This window comes from Eulemur rufifrons, chromosome 8, assembly GCF_041146395.1.
Source record: "Eulemur rufifrons isolate Redbay chromosome 8, OSU_ERuf_1, whole genome shotgun sequence".
Taxonomy (NCBI): domain Eukaryota; kingdom Metazoa; phylum Chordata; class Mammalia; order Primates; family Lemuridae; genus Eulemur; species Eulemur rufifrons.
Window position 1 is genome coordinate 90,476,891 of NC_090990.1, and position 20,066 is coordinate 90,496,956.

Genomic DNA, 20,066 nt, shown 5'->3' on the forward strand with positions numbered 1-20,066 from the left:
TGGCCCCCATCTTTGAAAAATGAGCTGCTATATAGATTTTTGCCACAGAAGGAACATATACTGATACTTAAATGTCTATCACATAATGAGCCTGAAAAACATACAAGCCTAAGTTTTCTATTTGTACAATATTGTTTCATTTTGCTATAGGCAAATCCCAGGCTGTAAGCTCCTTAGCTCAGTTTTTGTTACAGTTTGATCCTAACAGGCCCTCTTTGGTCATATTAATGCCCACCAACATCACAGATGATAAATGCTGTTAAATTACCATAGACACTACCTACTTTAGCAATGATTATATGGTATGAAATAGGATCTGCTTCCTAATGGCTAAAATTTGGCACTTCATTCACTTTAGCTCAAGTTCAACCTCTGGGAAGTCCATAACTCCATTTTGTCAATTCAGAGGAGGCACCTTTTGTGTTCTAGCATTTTGTCCACACCACAGAATGTGGCTGTTGCTTCCTTTCATGTCTCACTTGCACATACACTGTTTCCCTGAGGACTCTGAGCTTCTGAGGAACAGGGATCACATCTTAGGGGTGGTGTGGGCACAGAGAACATAGACTGGCCCCTGCTGCTTACTGATAGACATTGAATAACTTAGCCTCTCTGTAAAAAGCATTATGCTAAGTGAAAGACATAGCAACACATTCCTTGAACATTTGTTCTGATGTTTAAATGAAGAAACACATGCAAATAACGAAGCACTGTGCCTGACAAGTGCTAAGTTAATGTCTTCTTTTGCATCCTCCCCACTTCCTTCGCTGTGTATGGTAGCACTCAGTACCATGTTTGCTCATAGTAGGTATTCAGCGTTTCTTGAATTGAATTTATGTTCATTAAGTTAGAGAAGGACTTGCTTTTTCTAGAAAGTATCTACATTCTTGAAAATGAAGAGCTTTATTAATTATATGAAAAATATTTATATTTTGGATATAAGGAAACAAAAAGGGCTTATTTCTTCTTCTTATACTAACAATTATTTTTCATGCTTTTGTTCCATTTTTCCCATTCTGCAGCAACCAAACTCAAAGGGTTCTTCAGTTTCTTCTACGCTGCCCAAATTGGAAGAATTCTGCATCTCTCTCATCCAGTCACAGCAGTCAGCAGAAGGGGGCCAATTTGAACCTAACAACATTCAGACTCAGCCAAATCAAATGCAGCTATCCACAGCAGTCCTAGATTCAACTCCTGCAGTGGTTGATTCCCCAGAAAAACAATCTGGTTCTGGTAGGTTTACGCTTATTGTGTATGCTCACAATTGACAAATGTGATGGTTTGCTATGTTGCTAAAAACCTTCATTTATCTCTTTTAGAACATGCCTTGAAAGATTGCTGACTTTAGCATTTGTCTTAAGACCTCATCTTATGTTTGGACTCCAGTTGTTCTCTTTAACTTTGTGCTCTTCTTTTTTTCCTGCAATTTTTTGTGGGGGCTCACATTTTTATAGAGTAAAACTTGCCAGTTTTCAAGTGTAGAATTGAGTTTTGACAAATGTGTGCAGTCTTATAACCACCGCCACAATCATGATATAGAACATTTTTATCAGTCCAAAAATTTTCCTTACTTGTTGGTCTCTGGCATACCATTTTCCCTTTTCTAGAATTTCATATAAATGGAATCATGTAGTACATAGTTTTAATGTCTGTCTTCTTTCACTTACCGTAATATTTTAGAATTTCATTTATGTTGTTGCCAATATCAAAAATTTCTTCCTATTTATTGCTGAGCAGTGTATGCATATACTGCAATTTACCCACCAGTTAATGGACATCTGGGTTGTTTCCACATTTTAGCCATTATGAATAAAGCTTCTATGAACATTTGCACGCAGCTCTTTGTATAGACTTGTTTTTATTTCTATTTAATATATACCTAGGAATGGATTTGCTAGGTCATATGGTAACTGCATGTCTAACTTTAAGAAACTACCAAAATGGGCCAGGCGCGGTGGCTCATGCCTGTAATCCTAGCACTCTGGGAGGCTGAGGTGAGCAGATCGTTTGAGCTCAGGAGTTCGAGACCAGCTCTGAGCAAGAGTGAGACCCTGTCTCTACTAAAAATAGAAAGAAATGATCTGGACAGCTAAAACCATATAGAAAAAAATAATTAGCCGGGCATGGTGGCGCATGCCTGTGGTCCCAGCTCCTCGGGAGGCTGAGGCAGAAGGATTGCTTGAGCCTAGGAGTTTGAGGTTGCTGTGAGCTAGGCTGACGCCATGGCACTCTAGCCTGGGCAATAGAGTGAGACTCTGTCTCAAAAAAAAAAAAAAAAAAAAGGAAACTACCAAAATGGTTTCCAAAGGTGCTGTACTATTTTGCATTCCCACTAGCAAGGTATAAAAGTTCCAGTTGTTCCACATCCTTGCCAACAGATGGTATTGTCAATCTTTTTTAATTTTGCCAAGCTAGCGGGTATGTAGTGGTATATTATTGTAGTTTTAATTTGCATTTTTCGTTTACCATGATGTTCACCATCGTTTTCATGTGCCTATTTGCTGGTCATCTATCTTCTTTAGTTAAATGCCTATTCAAGTATTTATTCACTTTTTGAATTGGGTTATCTTCTAACCTATTTGTCAAAGTTCTTTATTCTGGACACAAATTCTTTGTCATATATATATGTCATATATATGATGACTTGAAAGATAGATGGTTCATCTGCTCCTAGATTGCAACTTGAAGGATATTCACTGTAGTACTGCCTGTAATCACACAAAATCATAGGAACAGATGTTCATCAGTAAGCCCATTTAAGTAAATTGTGGCATATCTGTACTTTGTAGGAGTTTAAAGAAATGAAGTAGGTTTATATGTACTGATGTGGAAAGGGATTGAATAGCATGTATATATTTATATATGTACATATATGTGTATATATTTATATATAAATATATTTATAAATTTTTATGTATTTCATATATAAATATATATTTTATATAATATATATATATGTATCTGACATATAGTTCCTCTAGCCTGTGGCTTGTCTTTTCATTTAACAGTGTCTTTGGAAGAGCGAAAGTTTTCATTTTGATTAAAGTCTGATTTAGTGATTTTTTTTTCCTTATAAATTGAGCTTTGTGTGTCCTATTTAGAAATCTTTAACCCAAGTAACTAAGATTTTGTCCTCCTACATTTTCTTATAAAATTTTTATAGTTTTAGGTCTTACATTTAGGTCTGTGATCTAATTCAAGTTAATTTTTGTATGTGGTATGATGTGAAGATCAATGTTTATTTATTTTGCTTACATCTGAATATCTAGCACCATTTGTTAAAAATATCTCCATTAAATTGCCTTGATACCTTTGTCAAAAGTAAGTAGGCTGTATATGTTGAGGATCTGATTTCTATTTTGTTCTATTGGTCTGTCTTTATACCACTGTCTTAATCACCTTGGCTTTATAACAAGTCTTGAAATCATGTAGTATTAGTCCTCCAACTTTGTTTTTCTCAAATTGTTTTAGCTATTCTAGGTCCTTGGATTTTCACATAAATTTTAAAATTAGTTTGCTAATGTCTACCCAAAGCCTAGGATTTTGATTGGCTTTTTTTTTTTTTTTTGGTCTATAGATCAGTTTGAGGAGAATTGACATCTTAATATTAAGCCTGTAAGCATGCTATATGTAAGCATTTAAATCTTCTTTAATTTCTAGCACCAATGTTTTATAGTTTTCCATGTATAGGTGTTATTGATCTTTTGTTAAATTTATCCCTAAGTATTTGATATTTGTATGCATTTTTATTTCAATTTTTGAGTGTTGTTAGTATATAGAAATACAGTTGATTTTTACATATTAATATTATCATTATATTCTGTAACCTTGCTAAACTCACTTGTTCTAGTAGCTCTTTGGTAGCATCTTTGGGATTTTCTGTATAGACAGTCATATCATCTGTGGGGGAAAAAAAAAACAGTTTACTTCTTGTGAAAGTGTTTGCCTTTTTTCCTTTTGTTTACACTGATTAGGACCTCTAATATAAGTTGAATAGAAGAGGTGAAAGTGACATCTTTGCCTAGTTATTAGTCTTACAGGTAAACCTCTAGTCTTTCATGAATAAAGTATAATGTTAGCTGTAGCTTTTGTTGTAAATGCACTGGTTAGGTTGAGGAAGTTCCAATTTATTCCTAGATTTCTGATAGTTTTTATCATGAATGGATGTTGAATCTTATCAAGTGCTTTTTCTGCATCTGTTGAAATGATTATGCTGTTGTTTATTTTAATCGTCTGTTTACAGGATGGATTACAATGATTTTCAAATGTTACACCAACCATGAATTCTGGGATAATGCCTTTTTGATCATGACAGTGCTATCCATTTTATATAATGCTAGACTCTGTTAAAATCTTGTTAAGGATTTTTATGTCTGTGTTCATGAGGGATATTTTTCTATAGTTTTCTTATGTCTTTGTCTGATTTTGGTATCCAGAGAATGCTCATAGAATGAGTTGGGAAGTATTCTCTCTTCCTGTATTGTCTGGAAGAATTTGTGTGGAATTGATATGTTTCTTCCTGAAATGTTTGGTATAATGGAATTCAACAGTGAGGACCTCAGGACCTAGAGGTTTTTTTTTTTTGTAGGAAGGTTTTTTAGCTAATGTCTTTGATAGATACAAGGTTATTTAGGTTGTTAATTTTGTTTGGAGTAAACATTGGTAGTTCTCTGTTTCAAGGAATTTATCCATTTTATCTAAGTTATAAAATTTATTCGTATAAAATATTATTCAAATTTTCCTTTATTTTAATATCCGTAGATATTGGTAATTTGTGCCATCATTTTTCCCCTAATCTCAATGTGCCTAGAAGTTTATCAATTTTATTGATCTCAAAGAACTAGCTTTTGGTTCCATTGATTTTTCTCTTGTTTTTTGTGTGTTCTATTTCATTGGTTTCTGTGCTTTTTATTTCCTTCCTTCTGATTATTTTGGGCTTAATTTTCTCCTCTTTTTCTAGTTTTTCAAACTGAACCCTTAGGTCATTCATTTATAGCCTTTTTCTTTTCTAATGTAAGTGTTTAATGCTATAACTTTCCCTCTAAACCCTCATTTAACTGTATCCCATGAGTTTTGATATGTTATATTTTCATTTTCATTCATTTCAAAATATTTTCTAATTTCCTTTGAGTTTTCTTCTTAATCCATTGGTTATCTAGAAGTATGTTGTTTAATTTCCAAATATTTGGTGGAGATTTTCCAGATGTCTATTGATTTCTAATTTAATTGCATTGTGGTCAAAGAGCATAAATTTCAATCCTTTTAAATTTTCGACACTTGTTTTATAGACAAGAATATGGTCTATTTTGGTAAATGTTTCATCTATCCTTTAGAACAATGTGTAGTCTGATGGGGAAAGTATTCTATACTATCAGTTAAGTCAAGTTGATGATTCATGTTTGAGTCTTCTATATCCTTACTCATTTTGTGTCTAACTGCTCAGTTATTGAGAGAGAATTGTTTAACTCTCCAATTATAGTTGTTGATTTGCCTTTTTCTTTCAGTTCTGTCAGGTTTTGCTTCAAGAACTTTAAAGCTTTATTATTAGGATTATTATACCTTCTTGATGAATCAATCCATTTATCATTATTAAATTACACTCTTAGTCCTTGATAATACTCTTTGCTTTGAAATCCACATAACTGATGTGAATATAGACACTCCAGATTTCTTTTGATTTGTATTCGCATGACATGTTATTTCCATCCTTTTAACCTATCTGTATCTTTATATTTCAAGTAGATGTCTTGTGAACAGCATGTAGTGTGGTCCTGCTTTTATATCAGTCTTGACAATCTCTTCTTTTAACTGGAGTGTTTAGATAATGTAATAATTGATATGCTAAGAATATATTATTTTTCTCGTTTTCTGTTTTGTCCCATTTGTCTTATTCTCTTTTTTTCTCTTGTCCTACCTTTTTTTTTTTTTTTTTTTTTTGAGACAGGGTCTCTGTCATTCAGGCTGAAGTGCAGTGGTGTGATCATAGCTCCCTGCAGCTTCAAACTCCTGAACTCAAGCAATCTTCCTGCCTCAGCCTCCAAGTAGCTGGGACTACAGGCACATGCCACTACATCCAGCTCATTTTTTAATTTTTTGTACAGATGGGGGTCTTGCTATGTTGCCCAGGCTGGTCTCAAACTCTTGGCCTCAAGCGATCCTCCTGCCTCAGCCTTCCAGGCTGCTGGAATTACAGGTGTGAGCCACCACACCTGACCCTCTTTTCCTACTTTTTAAGTGAGTATTTTTTCTATATTCACCTTTATGTCTTTATTGGCTTAGTAGTTTTGTTTTTGCTTTTTTAGCAGTTGCTTTAGGGTTTTAGTATGTATCTTTAACTTACCGCCTTCAAATGATATTATATCACTTCATGTATAGTATTAAAACTTTATAATAGCATGATTCCATTTTTCTCACCCAGCCTTTGCATTATTATATATTTTACTTTTCTTAGGTTGTAAACCCTACAATCCATTCTTATTATTTTTGCTTTATAGTCAATTATCTTTTAAAGAAATTAAAAATCAGAAGAAATCTTATGCGTACTTACATATTCACCATTTCTAGTGTTCTTCATTCCAATGTGTAAGTCAGGATTCAGCAAACTTTTTCTATAAAGAGCTAAAAAGTAAATATTTTTAACTTTGTGGGCCATAAGATCTGTTGCAATTATTCGGTTCTTCTGTAGCCACACACAATAGGTAAATGATGAGAATAGCTGTGTTTCAATAAAACTTTATTTATAAAATTGGGTGGATGTGATCCACAGTGCCAAAAATATTTAATTTTTTGTCATCTCCCCCCCTTTTTTAAACTGTAATTACACATGCAGTAGGCCATTTAGTGGCATTCTATAGCTCACTGACACACTTCGTATTCCCAGTCTTTGTTGTCTCGTGTCTCATTTTGCATAGTTTCTACTACTACGCCTCCAAGTGTACCAATCTTTTATGTTCAGTGTCCTATTCAGTGTATTTTTCATCTCAAATATTATATTTTTCATCTTTAGAGGTTGATTTGGATCTTTTTTATATCTTCCACTTTTCTCCACATCATAGCTACCTTCTTGAATACATACAGTATTCTTCTAACAAGTATTTTAACACCCTTGTCTTGTGATTCTATCATATATATCACTTGTGAATTCTGTTATCTGTGTCATTTCTGACTTTGTTTATATTGATTTTTTTCTCTTGATCACAGGTCATATTTTTCTGCTTCTTTGCACATTTGGTAATTTTTTACTGAATGCCAAACACTGTGAATTTTACATTGTTGGCTTGATTTCTTTTCCTCCCTCGCTTCCTTCCTTTTTGTCTATCTTTATTTGGGGCGGGGGAGGAGGCAATTAAATTTCCCAAAATTGGTTTTTATCTTTCAGTGTTTCTTTTAGGTTTCATTAAGCTGGAACAGACTTTAGTCCAGATCCGATTTGGCTCCGCTATTTAGGCAATACCTTTCTGAGGTTATTGATGGGACTCGATGTCACATGTGTTAGGATGTCTTTCCACTATGGCTTGTAGGAACACAAACTGTTTTACCCCCAGTGTACGTTCTAATGATTATTCTGCCTACTCCTTTAAGGTAGTTTTCCCCCAGTCTTGATAGTTTGTTCACGTAGGAGCCAGATCACTGCTCAGACTAAGACACAAGGAGACCCCTCTGCAACTCCCCAGCTTCTTCTCTCTCTGCAGCTGCCTCCTGCTAGTACTTTATAGCCACAGATTCTAGACACCTCACTTCCCTGAATTCTGAACTCTCTTTTTTCTCAACTCAGTGAGATAGTTTGTTTCTCTTCTCTCAGGGGTCACTGTCCTGTGATGCTTGTTCAGTGTCTGAAAACTGTTGTTTCATGTATCTTGTCCAGGTTTTTAGTTGTGTAAGGTGAGAAAGTAAACATGATCCCTGTTGAATAACACCATGGCTGAAAGCAGAAATTTTGCTACTCTTTTAAATTCTTTGGTCATGTGATCCTGCTTTCATATATCTGTACCTTTTAAAATCTGAGCTCACTTAAGATAATCCTGTTAAATCACATTTTTAATTATAAATCATCTCTTTTCCTCTCTAGTGGGAATTAATTATAGTTTTATGATTAGAATTTCACTGTTGATTGAGACAGAGCCTCACTCTGTCATCCCAGCTAGAGTGCAGTGGTATCATCATAGTTCACTGCAACCTCAAACTCCTGAGCTCGAGTGATCCTCCCACCTGGCCTCCCAGAATGCTAGGATTACAGGTGTGCACCACGTGCCCAGCCAGAATTTCACTTTTTTGAACACACTGTCAAATCCTCCTTGAAAATATCTCATCACAAATATAGAGAACATATACCACATGCTAAAAATGCAAAGATGAAAAAGATTTGGATTATGCCTGCTTTTTCTCTGAATTTTTTGAAATCTATGTTCTTAAGGTATAGAGCAGTACTACTCAAGATGTAGCCGGCATACTGGTGCCAGTCTGTGAAGTGTTTGCAATTTGGGCAACACAATAAGGAGCTTTTGCCAGAATGTTAAATCAACTACATTGCTGAGCCCATTGTTGAAAGAAGTAGTGTATTGGCTTAGATGCCAACAAAGCTCCCTCTCATTGTAGGCAGGTGATAAACAGTTCATAGACCAGCTACTTTGAATAACAATGGTCTAGAGTACTCATCTGAGAATGTTTAGAATCCCCTTTCTTGGCTATTAGCCAGCTCCCAATTCTGGAGCATTGGAGTTCTAGCAATTTCATTTCAATTAAAGGGTTATTCTTAGTTAAAACTAATTCCTAAGGCCTTCATTTTATGGCTGATAATTGGGTTATGGGACTTAGCAACCACAATTTTGGATGGTTTTGTTTTTACACTGGCACAGACTTGGACTTGGAACCACTTTGGCAATAGAGAATGCCTATGGGACACCATTGTGCTCAATGCTGCAAGGAAGTAGCAGAGCTTATGGACTCTTCTCTGGGATTTCTATTATATCCAATTTATTTTTATGGCATTACTGGAAAGAAATCATACCTTCCTTGTTCATAGGTTTATTTTTACCCTCTCTCTTACCCTCATCCTGAGAATTTATTTTATCTCACTGCATGATTCCCCATTTCCTTTCCATTTGTTGTCTAGTTTGAGTCTCATCCTCTCTAATTATTGGTAATTGTCACTGCCTAACAAAAAATGATTGTAACACACATTAGTGAAGAACTAGAATGGGAGAGAGAAGGCAGTGAATATGCAAACCCCTTGAAAAGACTCTTGTGTGTTCTTTTTCAGTGGAAAGCTCTCCAGGGAGCCTAAAGAATGAAGATTTTTCTAGTAGCCATGCCATTACAGTGTTCAAAGACAAGAGTCAAGGAGCCATGGACCAGCTCTCTTTAATCTTGTCTCCTGAACACCAGATTTCTCAGAAGCTCTACATTCCTCGAAGCACAGCCACTGCTGCTTTAGGAGCTGCCGCGCGGTTAGCTATGTCCAGGAGCCTTCTACACTGGTACCCCAGTGTGAAAAGGATGGAAGCATGAGGCAGGAAGGGAGAAAAAAATAAACCAGCTGCTTAGGGCTTGGTGATCTCCAAGCCAAAATAAGGAGGTATCGAAGCAAAAATAGTATTTGATGGTTGATGCTCTTGTCTTTCTGTGTGACTATATGTTAGCTTTATTAGGCTAACAGTCTGTTTTGATGTGTAAGTATTGATATTTAATTTTCATTTTGATTTTATTCTGTATAGTTTTGTTCACCTTTGTTTTTAATGTAGTAGTTTAAAGGAATTTTTGCTTTTTGTTTCTGTGCATGTTTTTCTTGTACATATCATGACTGATAAATGAAAATTAAAAAACAAATGTTTTGTGAGCCACATTTAGCAAGACAAAATATATTCTCACATCCCTATCTTCAGAAAAAGGATGTCTGAATCTTAGGGCTGCTACTTTCTATATAATTTGAAATCTTTTGTATCATAGAGCATCATTATTTCTTTAAAATATTAGGATCAGTAAGAAAATTTACACCCTGATATTACTAGGTCATATAAATACATTTACATTTTTAAAAAATTAAGCTGTTTTCAGTATAGGCAATTTCTAAAACATAGCTGAGCCAGTTCTGTGGTCATCACAGTTCCCAGGAGCCTTAATGTAATAGCAGTTCAGCAGTGGTATTGTTTAAGCATTTAGATAACATGATGTTCTTTCTCTGAAGTCAAATTGTGTGAAATACTATGTGTCAGTCTGTTGAGCTGATAGTATAAATCATCAAGAGAAAAGGCTGAAAGGTGAAATTTTAAAATGTGAATGATACTAATTAATTTCTTGGTGCTAAAGTACCAGACTTATACCCAAACTTTAAAAATAATATTATTGTACCCACAGAATTAACCCTCAATACAGAATCATTTCTTAGAAGTAAAATCAGAAAGAGGTATAAATTGCTGGCATGTTGATGTAACTAGGTTCTTACCTGTCTAGCTGCTTTTCTAAGGCCTCCTATTTTGGCATTAAATGGTAGAGCTGGTCTTCTAGTTCCTCTCTCTTTTTACAATAAGGGACTTCTCCTCTTTCCTTCTCAGCTACTTAATTAGCAAAATATCCACTAAGGAAGGGAGTGGGATGGAAGTGCATTTTGATTATTACTGGCTGAACCTTCTTTGAGTTATGTAATCATGAAACAGAATTAAACTCAACCTTTAATACTGATAAAATCCTTAAAGAAAACATTTAATGTAATAAAACTTAAAAATCTAGACTCACCTTTAATTACAATATATCTGTAAGAATAATGATACTAATTGAGAAAAAAAGACAAAAGTAATCTGGAAACATCACTGATAGCTGATCCAACAGATAGAATAGATTTGGGCTTTTGTGATTTTATATCATCTTTATTGGAAAAGACAGGTGGAGAGTTGTATGGAGGGTCAGTGAACCATTAAATATCATATGATGGTTAAATATACATATATGATGCTTAACTGATATGAACTAGTGAAGCTATGTTTCATATAACTTTAGATAATTATCCATAATTTGTTTCTAAAGAAGAAAAGTCATTGTGAAATGATGCCTCTTAGTATTCTTCCTTTAAAAAGGCAGGTCTGAGTAATATACTTTACTTCTCTAGATGAGCACTTAAACTGGGTTTTAGGCAAGGTAAATCTGGTAGAAGCATATGTCATTAAGTGGAAGGGTTGATGGCAGTACACGTTTTAGTAGGTTAAACTGTAACCCTCTCTGTAATAACATCCAGATACCAGGAGGAAGTCTGCCAAAGCTAGGTAGCCATATTACAGGTTTGATAGTTGGTTTCATAACTTGACAGGGACTAATTTTTTACACCTTGCAAATTAGATGGGGGTTAGGAAATAACTGTGCTATGGCTTTTTCAGAATCCCATCCATTTGCAAATGCCTGGCAAGAATCATTTAGACAGAAGCACACACTTTGAAAGAAGCCTATTTAGTAATTAATGGTTAACATCTTATTTGAGTTAGAATGAAGATTTGAGAGGATTGTACATTTTGACTTCTTGGCTTTGGGACAATCTACCTTCTCCCCCCAAAAATGGGCTTTGTTTAATAGTTGACCAAAATATCAACCCCAAGCTGCAAACAAATTAAATAGATCATTTGAAAATGAGTAAATGGTTTTCTGTATTTGGGCAGGAGCAACAATGAGAAAAAACAGTACACAAGATAAGCAAATGCTCGGTGGTTTGGGTTTAAATTTTATTGTCAAAAGATGGGTTGACATCTGTGCTTTGAACAGCCACCCTGACGTTTTTGGTGATAAGGAGCTATCAGCCGTAATGGAGGTCCCCAAGAAATGCTGACTGAGAAGTGGGGCCTGAGGTGTGTGAGAGGAAATAGGCGAAAACATACAGGAAAATCCTGGTGCTAAACTCTTCAGAGGGACTGGCTTTACTAATAGCCACTCAGGTTTCAACGCTAGTGGTTTATAGCCAATACTACCCCTCTCCCATCCAAAAATACCCCCATGAAGTATCAAAAGAGGAGCCATTCTAGCAGTAGTCAGCCTTCCCCCTCTAACCTTCACATTTGAGACACCAATTGCCCATTTTAAGGCATGAGAATAAGTAAAGGCTTCTGCCTACATTCAGCCTATGTCTAACCTAGAGACTTAGAATTACAGAATTTTGATCTATAAAGGGGCCTTAGAAGAGGAAATTCGAAGCCTAGAAAGACTGACTTTCCTACAGTCATACAACTTGAGTTCTCCTAACTGCTGACTCATAGGTCCGTGTCCTTTCCATAGGAAAACACTGCTGCTCCATCTTGTGCACTTTAAATGATTGGATGGCAGAAGACACAGTTTCGGCAGCACAGTCCATAAGAATGTGGTTCTGACAGCTGAACAAACCCTTGGTGGTGGGGGGGCGAGGGACTGATTTACAAAGATCTCATTCTTGAATGTGGATAAACATAACAGTGGGCCAGTGCTACAGACGAAGGATCTGAAAAGGGGGTATAAGGAATGAGAAACCAACATCTTACAAAGGAATCTTCCTGAAGCTTTCTATTAACATTTATACTATATATAGCTAGGTTTTCCTAACAAGTTTTCAATATATTTTTGGAATTTAGTTTCACGTATACAGTATCATGGACAGCATTCACTGTATGTCTTATTCATAATTTTGCAGGTATTATAACTAAGGCATTGAAGCTATTTCATTTTCTGTATCCCATTCAAATCTTGACCTTTTCCAGGATGCCAAGGTGCATAGCTGTGCCCACTCAATCTGCCTTTGCAGTTTGAATTTAGCCCCATTCCTAACAAGTGCCATTTGTCTCCTGTAGGCAGTCACCAGCCTGCCTACCAAGTTTGTGGTACCATTGGCCTACTGAAGCCAGAATCCTTTAAACACTTTTGTTTTAACCTTGTGATGGAAAATGTTTTAACTGCTCCATCAAGGACTTCTCTAATGTTGAGTATCATAATTGTTTGCCACTTTTCATGTGAAATTGAGTGTTTAACCATACCTCAAACTAAGTATAGAGTTTATTCACAGTTAATTTTCTTGTTTGTAAACACAGTTTTCAGGAAATGCTTTTATCTTTCTATTTCATGTAAACGTTTATGTTTCTGTTAAAATAAATTTTTTTAAATTATGGAAAAATGGTTATAAGAAACAATGTTTACTTGATTATAACTTCTTGGTGCAATTTAAATAACCTGATGAGGAAACCAAGTTTATGACTCCATCTCTGCTCTCTAAACTTTTGTTACAGAACTAATGGAAAGTTGTTGGGATCAACAAATGATGATTAGCTTAGTCTTTGGAGTTTGTAACAGTATTTTGTTTGATTTAAATATCTATGAAGTTGGAATTTGTTTTATAAAAAATGTCCAGGTATTTCTTTGTAATTAGTTTTTGTAGTGTTGATTCTGTAGGAATGCAAATTTCACTTAAATATGTGACCCAAAGAACTTAGTTGAGTAAAATATAAAATTCGTGTAGTTGAAAAACAGAATTGACATGCTTTTTTTTTCTTTCAAAATACTAAGGGGGTACAAGTGTTTTTGTTACATGGATACCTTATATAATGCTTAAGTTAAGACTTTTGGTGTACCTGTCACCAGAATAGTGTTGATGGTACCCCAAAAGGTACGTTTTTATCCCTTACCCCAAAAGGTAAGTTTTTATCCCTTACCCCCACCTCCCTCCCCTCATCTTGGTTTCTCATGTCCTTTCTATCACTTTGTGCCCATATGTACCCATCATTTAGCTCCTACTTGTTAGTGAGACCATATGCTGTTTGGTTTTCCACTCCTGAGATACTTAGGATAATGGTCTCCAGTTCCATCCAAGTTGCTGCAAATGACATTGTATTTTATTCCTTTTTATGGCTGAGTACCACTCCATGTGTGTGTGTGTGTGTGTATGTGTGTGCAGGTATTTTCTTTATCTGCTCGTGACTTGTTGGGCACTTAGGTTGATCTCACATCTTTTCAGTTGTGAATTGTGTTGCGATAAACATTTGATGACATGCTTCTTGACTAAACCATTTTTGTCTTCATTTTTGGCATGACCTTTTTATTTTTAAAGTACTTGGCCTTTGTAAATTTTTGCTATTTTGTAGTTAAATAATTTTATTGCATGAAATTGGAAATTCATTATTGTTGGAGCCACTTTTTAAGTACCTGAGAGCTACATTACGAAGACTTGTGTTATTTCTCTTGTGTATAGTGATGTGTCCATACCCGTCTAAGCCATCAGCCAGGTTCTTAAATTCTCTTTTGAGACTGTTCCACACACCAGGCACCAAATCTAGTCCTGCACAAGTAATTCAGTGCTCTTTCAGCTGCCTCCTTAATTTCTTGATTACATATTCAGAGCCTTTGCTGCAGTCCAACTCTTCTGCCTAGAGCAGATTACTTCTTCTAGGTGGTTCTCAAATTCCAGAACTTTTCTTTAATCTGCCGTTCTGCTGGACCATAAGTTAGAAGCCAAAGAGTAAGTTCAAGTCATTTCTTCCTACAACAAATGGCTCCCTGGCAAAAGTATTCGTTACTGCAGTGATATTACTCTAATGGAAAAATCTCTTAGACCATATATATGAAAACACCTTTCAGTTAGTTAAACAAGACTGTGTGCACCATTTAGGATACTATCAGGCAGAAAATATCCCCACAGGATGCTCCATATTTCCTCCTCATGATAACCTCCGTCCTAATGGATAATTTCTTCCCCTTTGCTTAGAAAGATGAAACTTAAACATACATGATATGGGCCTGAGCCAAAAGTTTATCCTTTTCTGAATTTTAAAATAACATTGCTTTACAATTCTGAAGTTGGACAGTTAAATTTGAGTGTAGAGGGGTGGAACCCTTGGCTGTAATTGATGACATCCTTTTTACATATATTATCAGTTAGAATGTGTTTTGCAACATTTTCAGCAACTGATGCGGATGTCTTTGCTAAACTTTTAGATTCAGAAACATAACTCCTCAAAAGATTTTGTTGGTATTTATCTAGTTTCTATTTGGAATTGTCCAACAGTTGACTTTATCCAAATTCATGAGGCTCAACACCCTATACTGGCTTGGCTTTGGATCTTTTCAGATTTACAGAGTCATTCACCATATTGTGTAAATCAATTTGTAATATCAAATTTAGTTTTTGATAGCCAGGCTAGAGAGGAAGTCCTATGGTATTTTTGTCAAGTCAAGTCTCTCAGCTAATTTGAAACAAATTTTCAACTGTCACTGTACTACCCTGTCCTTGTACGAGATCATAAGCATACGGCACTCTTGAGACACAGCTTTATTAATGACCATTTGCTTAAGCAATTTGGTAGAACCATCTGTTTGATCTGAGTGTAACATAAGAATTTTCAAGTTTCTATATGCTATGGCCTAGTGATCCCTAACCTTTCTCTTTGGGGTCATTAACTGTCACACACTGAGGACTGTCTCCCCAGAATGTACACAGTCATACAAAATTATCCCCTAATTTCTAGGGGTTCATGCCTCCTGAAACCTACCTTAGACTTTCTTGAACAGAAGTTCAGAAATATCGTCTCCTGCCCCAGCCCACCTCTGCCCCATGTTCCTCGCCACCATCCACTAGTCCCAGATATTAACCCAAGAACAGATACCTCCTGGGCTGCTCCCTGCCCTTCATCCCCACACCCAATCCATTATAAAGACCTGTTAAATTCCACCTCCTAAGTATTGCATTAGTCCACCTATTTCTTTGTAGACCTACTGCTAACACCCTAGCCAAGCCACCTTCATGTCTTTCCTGGCATTTGATAGCTGCTCTGTACATTTTATTGAGTGACAGAATGACTAGACAGGACAGAGAATAGGATATAAATAAGGTCAATTGAAATCTCAATCTTTTTTCTACAGCACTATTTTCTGAATATAAAGAGACTGGGAAGAGTCTAATCAAACATGAGCAAATATTCCATTTAAACTTTGCATTTAGAATTGAATAAAAAGCATATCTTCTAGTTGAGAGAACTGAGTAGAAAGGCAGGAAATATTTTTTCTAGGTTATTCTTACGCACAAACCATACTTGATCATTTTTCTGGTTTGGTTTATGAAGAAAAGTGACCTTAAAAGAGGCAGCTGGATATTTGCTGCTTCTCAGCAACAGCTTCTCTCAGAAAAGCTTGGTTTACCAAAGTGGCTCCTCTTAGTTTTGTTTTGTTTTGTTTTGTTTCTTTAAATAATCTTGTAAATTAAAGAATCTTGGAGGATAACCTCTGACTTCCCAGTTTATGTTCCAGAAAAATCTTCCTGGTACCACACACCCCAGTTTAGTAGGCAAATAACCCAAAAGAAATTCATTTAAAGGTGCCTTTAGGGCTAATATATTATCTTGGACTTTGACTGCATTTTGTGGACCTTCTGGTGGCCTCAAGGTTTGTGGCTAAATCAAGTTGTGCATGTGAGAGAGAGGACGTGCGAGCACTAGTTATGTGTTATGCTCCACACGTGGACTCCAGGGGCAAAAGCAAACTGAACAAAACCAAAGAATCTGCTCTTCTTAGCAAGAAACTACTTTTTTGCTGGCTTTTCTTCCATTACTACTCTTTAAGTACCTACTTTTAAGATTAAAATTGTGAGATTTTTGTTCTGTTTTGAAATTCAGTGTAGCACAAAAAATGTGATTTTAAAAACTAATGCAACTAAAGAAATGAGCAGGAAAAGTACCACCAGCTTTAAATTTGTTAGATGACAAAAGTTAAATTATGGATTCACACCAAAGAATAAAATACATTAAAATAGTCATTACCAAGACAGCAGGTAAGAGCAGCAGTTTGCAAGCTTTGCACTTTGATCTCCTGGGGGAGCATTTGAGAAATTCCACCACTTGGACCACATCCCCCAAAGACTCGGATTTGATGGGTCCCCTGTGATTATGATGAGCAGCAAGGGCTGAGAACCATGTAGGAAGATAACCCCAACCGCATACAAGAAAAACCATACACACACTTGTCCTGACCTTTCTCACTGAAACTCTAAAGTCGTGATTGTCAAGGGAAGGGGTTCAAGGTGCATACTGCCTGGAGGAATCTCCTCATGCCACCCCCTCCTCCCTGCCTCATTTCCTCTGTCCTTCATTTCTGTCAAACCCAACTAAAACAGAGTTGAGAAGTCAGGGGAGAAAGCACTCAGGACACAACATTGCTCTGAAAACATGGAGCGAGCCTGGCTGCTGAAACTGACTGCCGTAACCTGAAACCAGTTTTATCTAATAGGTGCTGAAACCCACCGCCCTCACTCACCAGCCAAAACCTGCCAGCTCCCCAGAACCTTGCTATGCTAGTCCCAAAGAACTTCCTCAAAAACCAATACATAACAATTCTCTTTTTGATAAAATCTCCAACCTTCTGTTTGTTTTTCGGACATACTGAAGACCACCTAGTCTGCGCATATGCCCCAAACTGCAGTTCTCTCTTTCCAAATGGAAGTGAGAGTCACTGTGACACACCTGAGGGGTTTATCCCGTGGACACACTGGCCTGGGAACAGTAAGTTGAGAACTATCATTAGAAAGTCATCTTTATTTTAAACAAATGAAACAGGGTAATAATAGATTACTTCAACTCAACTTGATCATCCACTATCTAAGTTCTATATTCTCTTATCTCCCATGGTGACATTTTCCTTCTAAACACTATAAAGATTTAACGTGGACAATATCATGGACAGTGCTTGAATTGTGGTGACGTTTTTCCCTTTTCACAATAATGGCCAAATGTATGGCAACATGGGGAGGATTGAAACAACATTCCCAACAGTGGACAGCCGGTAGCAACTCTCTTATTGTTTATTAATGCAGTGACATGGGCAAGATAAACTGGTATCACTGGAATCTTGATAAGAAACTTAACAAAATTGAATTTCCTGTTGTCTTTGGAACAAGTCTGTAGGAATGTCAGGGTGGTCTGGTGTCACAAACAGCACTGGGTCAGGGTCCGTTGGTAATGCTGCCTGGGTGAAAGCAGTGTGTGAAAACCTCATTTGCGATTTCAATTTGGGGATTATAAACTCAGATTTCTCCACCTGAATTACTCCTCAGAGTAGACTTGGTGAGGGGAATATTTCACCAAAGCTGGATTTTTTAAAAACTTGTTCTGTTCTAAAAGTCTAATGGAGTTATTCTTTAGAGGGGTTTGCTTTTCCTTGGTGCTAGGTGGCGCTCTAGGATGGGAATTATTTTGCCAAGCAGGCCGCTAAACATCCTTTCCTTGAAATACTTCGTATTTCACAGTAAGGTAGAGTTTTAGAGTTAGAAATGGAGCTAGGAGCTTGCTTCATCCAGCCCCTCTTTTAACTTGAAAAAACAAGTTAAGTGACTTATAAGTAAATTCTTTGGGAAATATGGTCTTAGAGTAATTCTCATAGGGTGATCTCCCCACGGTTTAAAATTTCTTTTTTTTCCTTTTCTTTTCTTTCTTTCTTTAAAAAAGATGGGTTCTCACTCTGTCACCCAGACTGGAGTGCAGTGGCATGATCATAGCTCACTGCAGCCTCGAACTCCTGGGCTCTAAGCCATCCTTCCACCTCAGCCTCCCAAGTATCTGGGACTGCAGGTGCGTGCCACTACACCTGCCTATTTTTAAAAAATTCTTTGTAGTGGGAGAGACTGTCTCACTATGTTGATAAGGTTGATCAGTCCTGGCCTCAAGTGATCCTCCTGCCTCAGCCTCCCAGAGTGCTAGGATTACAGGCATAAGCCACCATGCCCAGCCTAAAATTTCCGTTTCTAATTTTACCATACAGGAAACTGCCACAGAGCACTCTATTTGTACAGTACTTAGACTTTAATAATGTATACCCATCTATTCCTTGAAGGTGATGAGGAAATGCCAAGAAGCCCCTAATCACATTAGGAAGCTACAAGTACTAATTCTATCTTGCTCCACTGAAAAAGTTCTAAGGAAAAAAATCATCTTGCCATCTTTATTTTGGACTTTCCAACCAGATGTTTTCACCTCTTTTATAAATTTCTGTTGTAGAAAAAAGTGCAAAATTCTTATAATTTAGGTACATTTTTGAGTCTTTAAAAGGATTTTCTTATTCCAGGCCATTGAATTTTATGTTTGTATACTTTTCTGGAAGAAGGTCCTTGGCTTCCTCAGATTCTCAAAAACAATTAAGAATGCCTACAGGAATTTTGCATCCTCTTGATATAAAACTGTTTGTTCACAGAGATGGAAAGCAACTGTTAACCCTTGTGACTTCACTCTCAAGTGAAGACAAGCAACTTCTGTGGCACATGTTTTAGCTCATATCTGGAGTCAGTTCTAATAATCACCACTTGCATAGGACTTTACAAATCGCAAAGTATCAAAGGTAGCTACCAACAAAAGTTGGCATGTTATTGCAAGCATAGTGTCTGAGACAGGAATTGTAAGTTTGACGCTCCCTGTTCACCTCTGTATAACAATGCATTTACAAAGGAGACAGACCGGCATTCACAAGAGAATTGATTGGATAATAAGAACTTTGGGGACTTCTTATAATGTGCCACAAGCTGTTTATTCTAAATGCTTTATGTAAACTATCTCACTTAATCCTTACAACACTATGGGGTAAATACTATTATTACTCCTGTTTTGTAGATAAGGAAATTGAGGCACAGAAAAGTTACATATCTTGCCCACATCATGACAGAAATTAATATTGTTTCATAATGTTAGTAGCCATTTACTAAATACTTACATGCCATTACTTTTACATATTTAATCTTCACAGCACCCCTACTACTATTCCTTGTTCACAAAAGGAGAAACTTGAGGATCAGAAAAGTAATTTACCGAGTCATGCTAGAAGTGGCAGGACCTAAATGTGAGATTTCTCCAAAGAGTTGCCATCGCTGTTTTCTCATTATGCTCCCCTATTCCCTCTTGAACCCAGCCCAGTGTCACCGGCCCCACTCTGCCAAAACTGCTCCTGTCCAGGGCTCCGGTGGCCTCCGTACTGCTGCACCCACTGGCCAGCCCTCAGGCGTCTTCCCCCCTCCAGCCTGACCACCCTCTCTGCTCCCAGAACATCCCATTCCCTAGAGTTTCCTCTTACTCATCTGTCAAGCCTTGGCATCTTCT

At 36.6% G+C, this 20,066-nt stretch overlaps 1 protein-coding gene across 3 annotated transcripts in view; it reads left to right on the forward strand.

Moving 5' to 3' along the window:
* The window catches only part of TDRD5 (tudor domain containing 5), an 86,009-nt gene extending 76,194 nt beyond the window's left edge, over window positions 1-9,815 (forward strand). For all 3 annotated transcript variants that reach the window (XM_069478403.1, XM_069478402.1, XM_069478404.1), the window contains 2 exons: window positions 1,023-1,233; window positions 9,260-9,815. In XM_069478403.1, the coding sequence (XP_069334504.1) occupies window positions 1,023-1,233; window positions 9,260-9,507 (459 nt within the window). In that variant the 3' untranslated portion in view covers window positions 9,508-9,815. The remainder of the gene's footprint in view (window positions 1-1,022; window positions 1,234-9,259) is intronic.
* The last annotated feature ends 10,251 nt before the right edge of the window (window positions 9,816-20,066 follow it).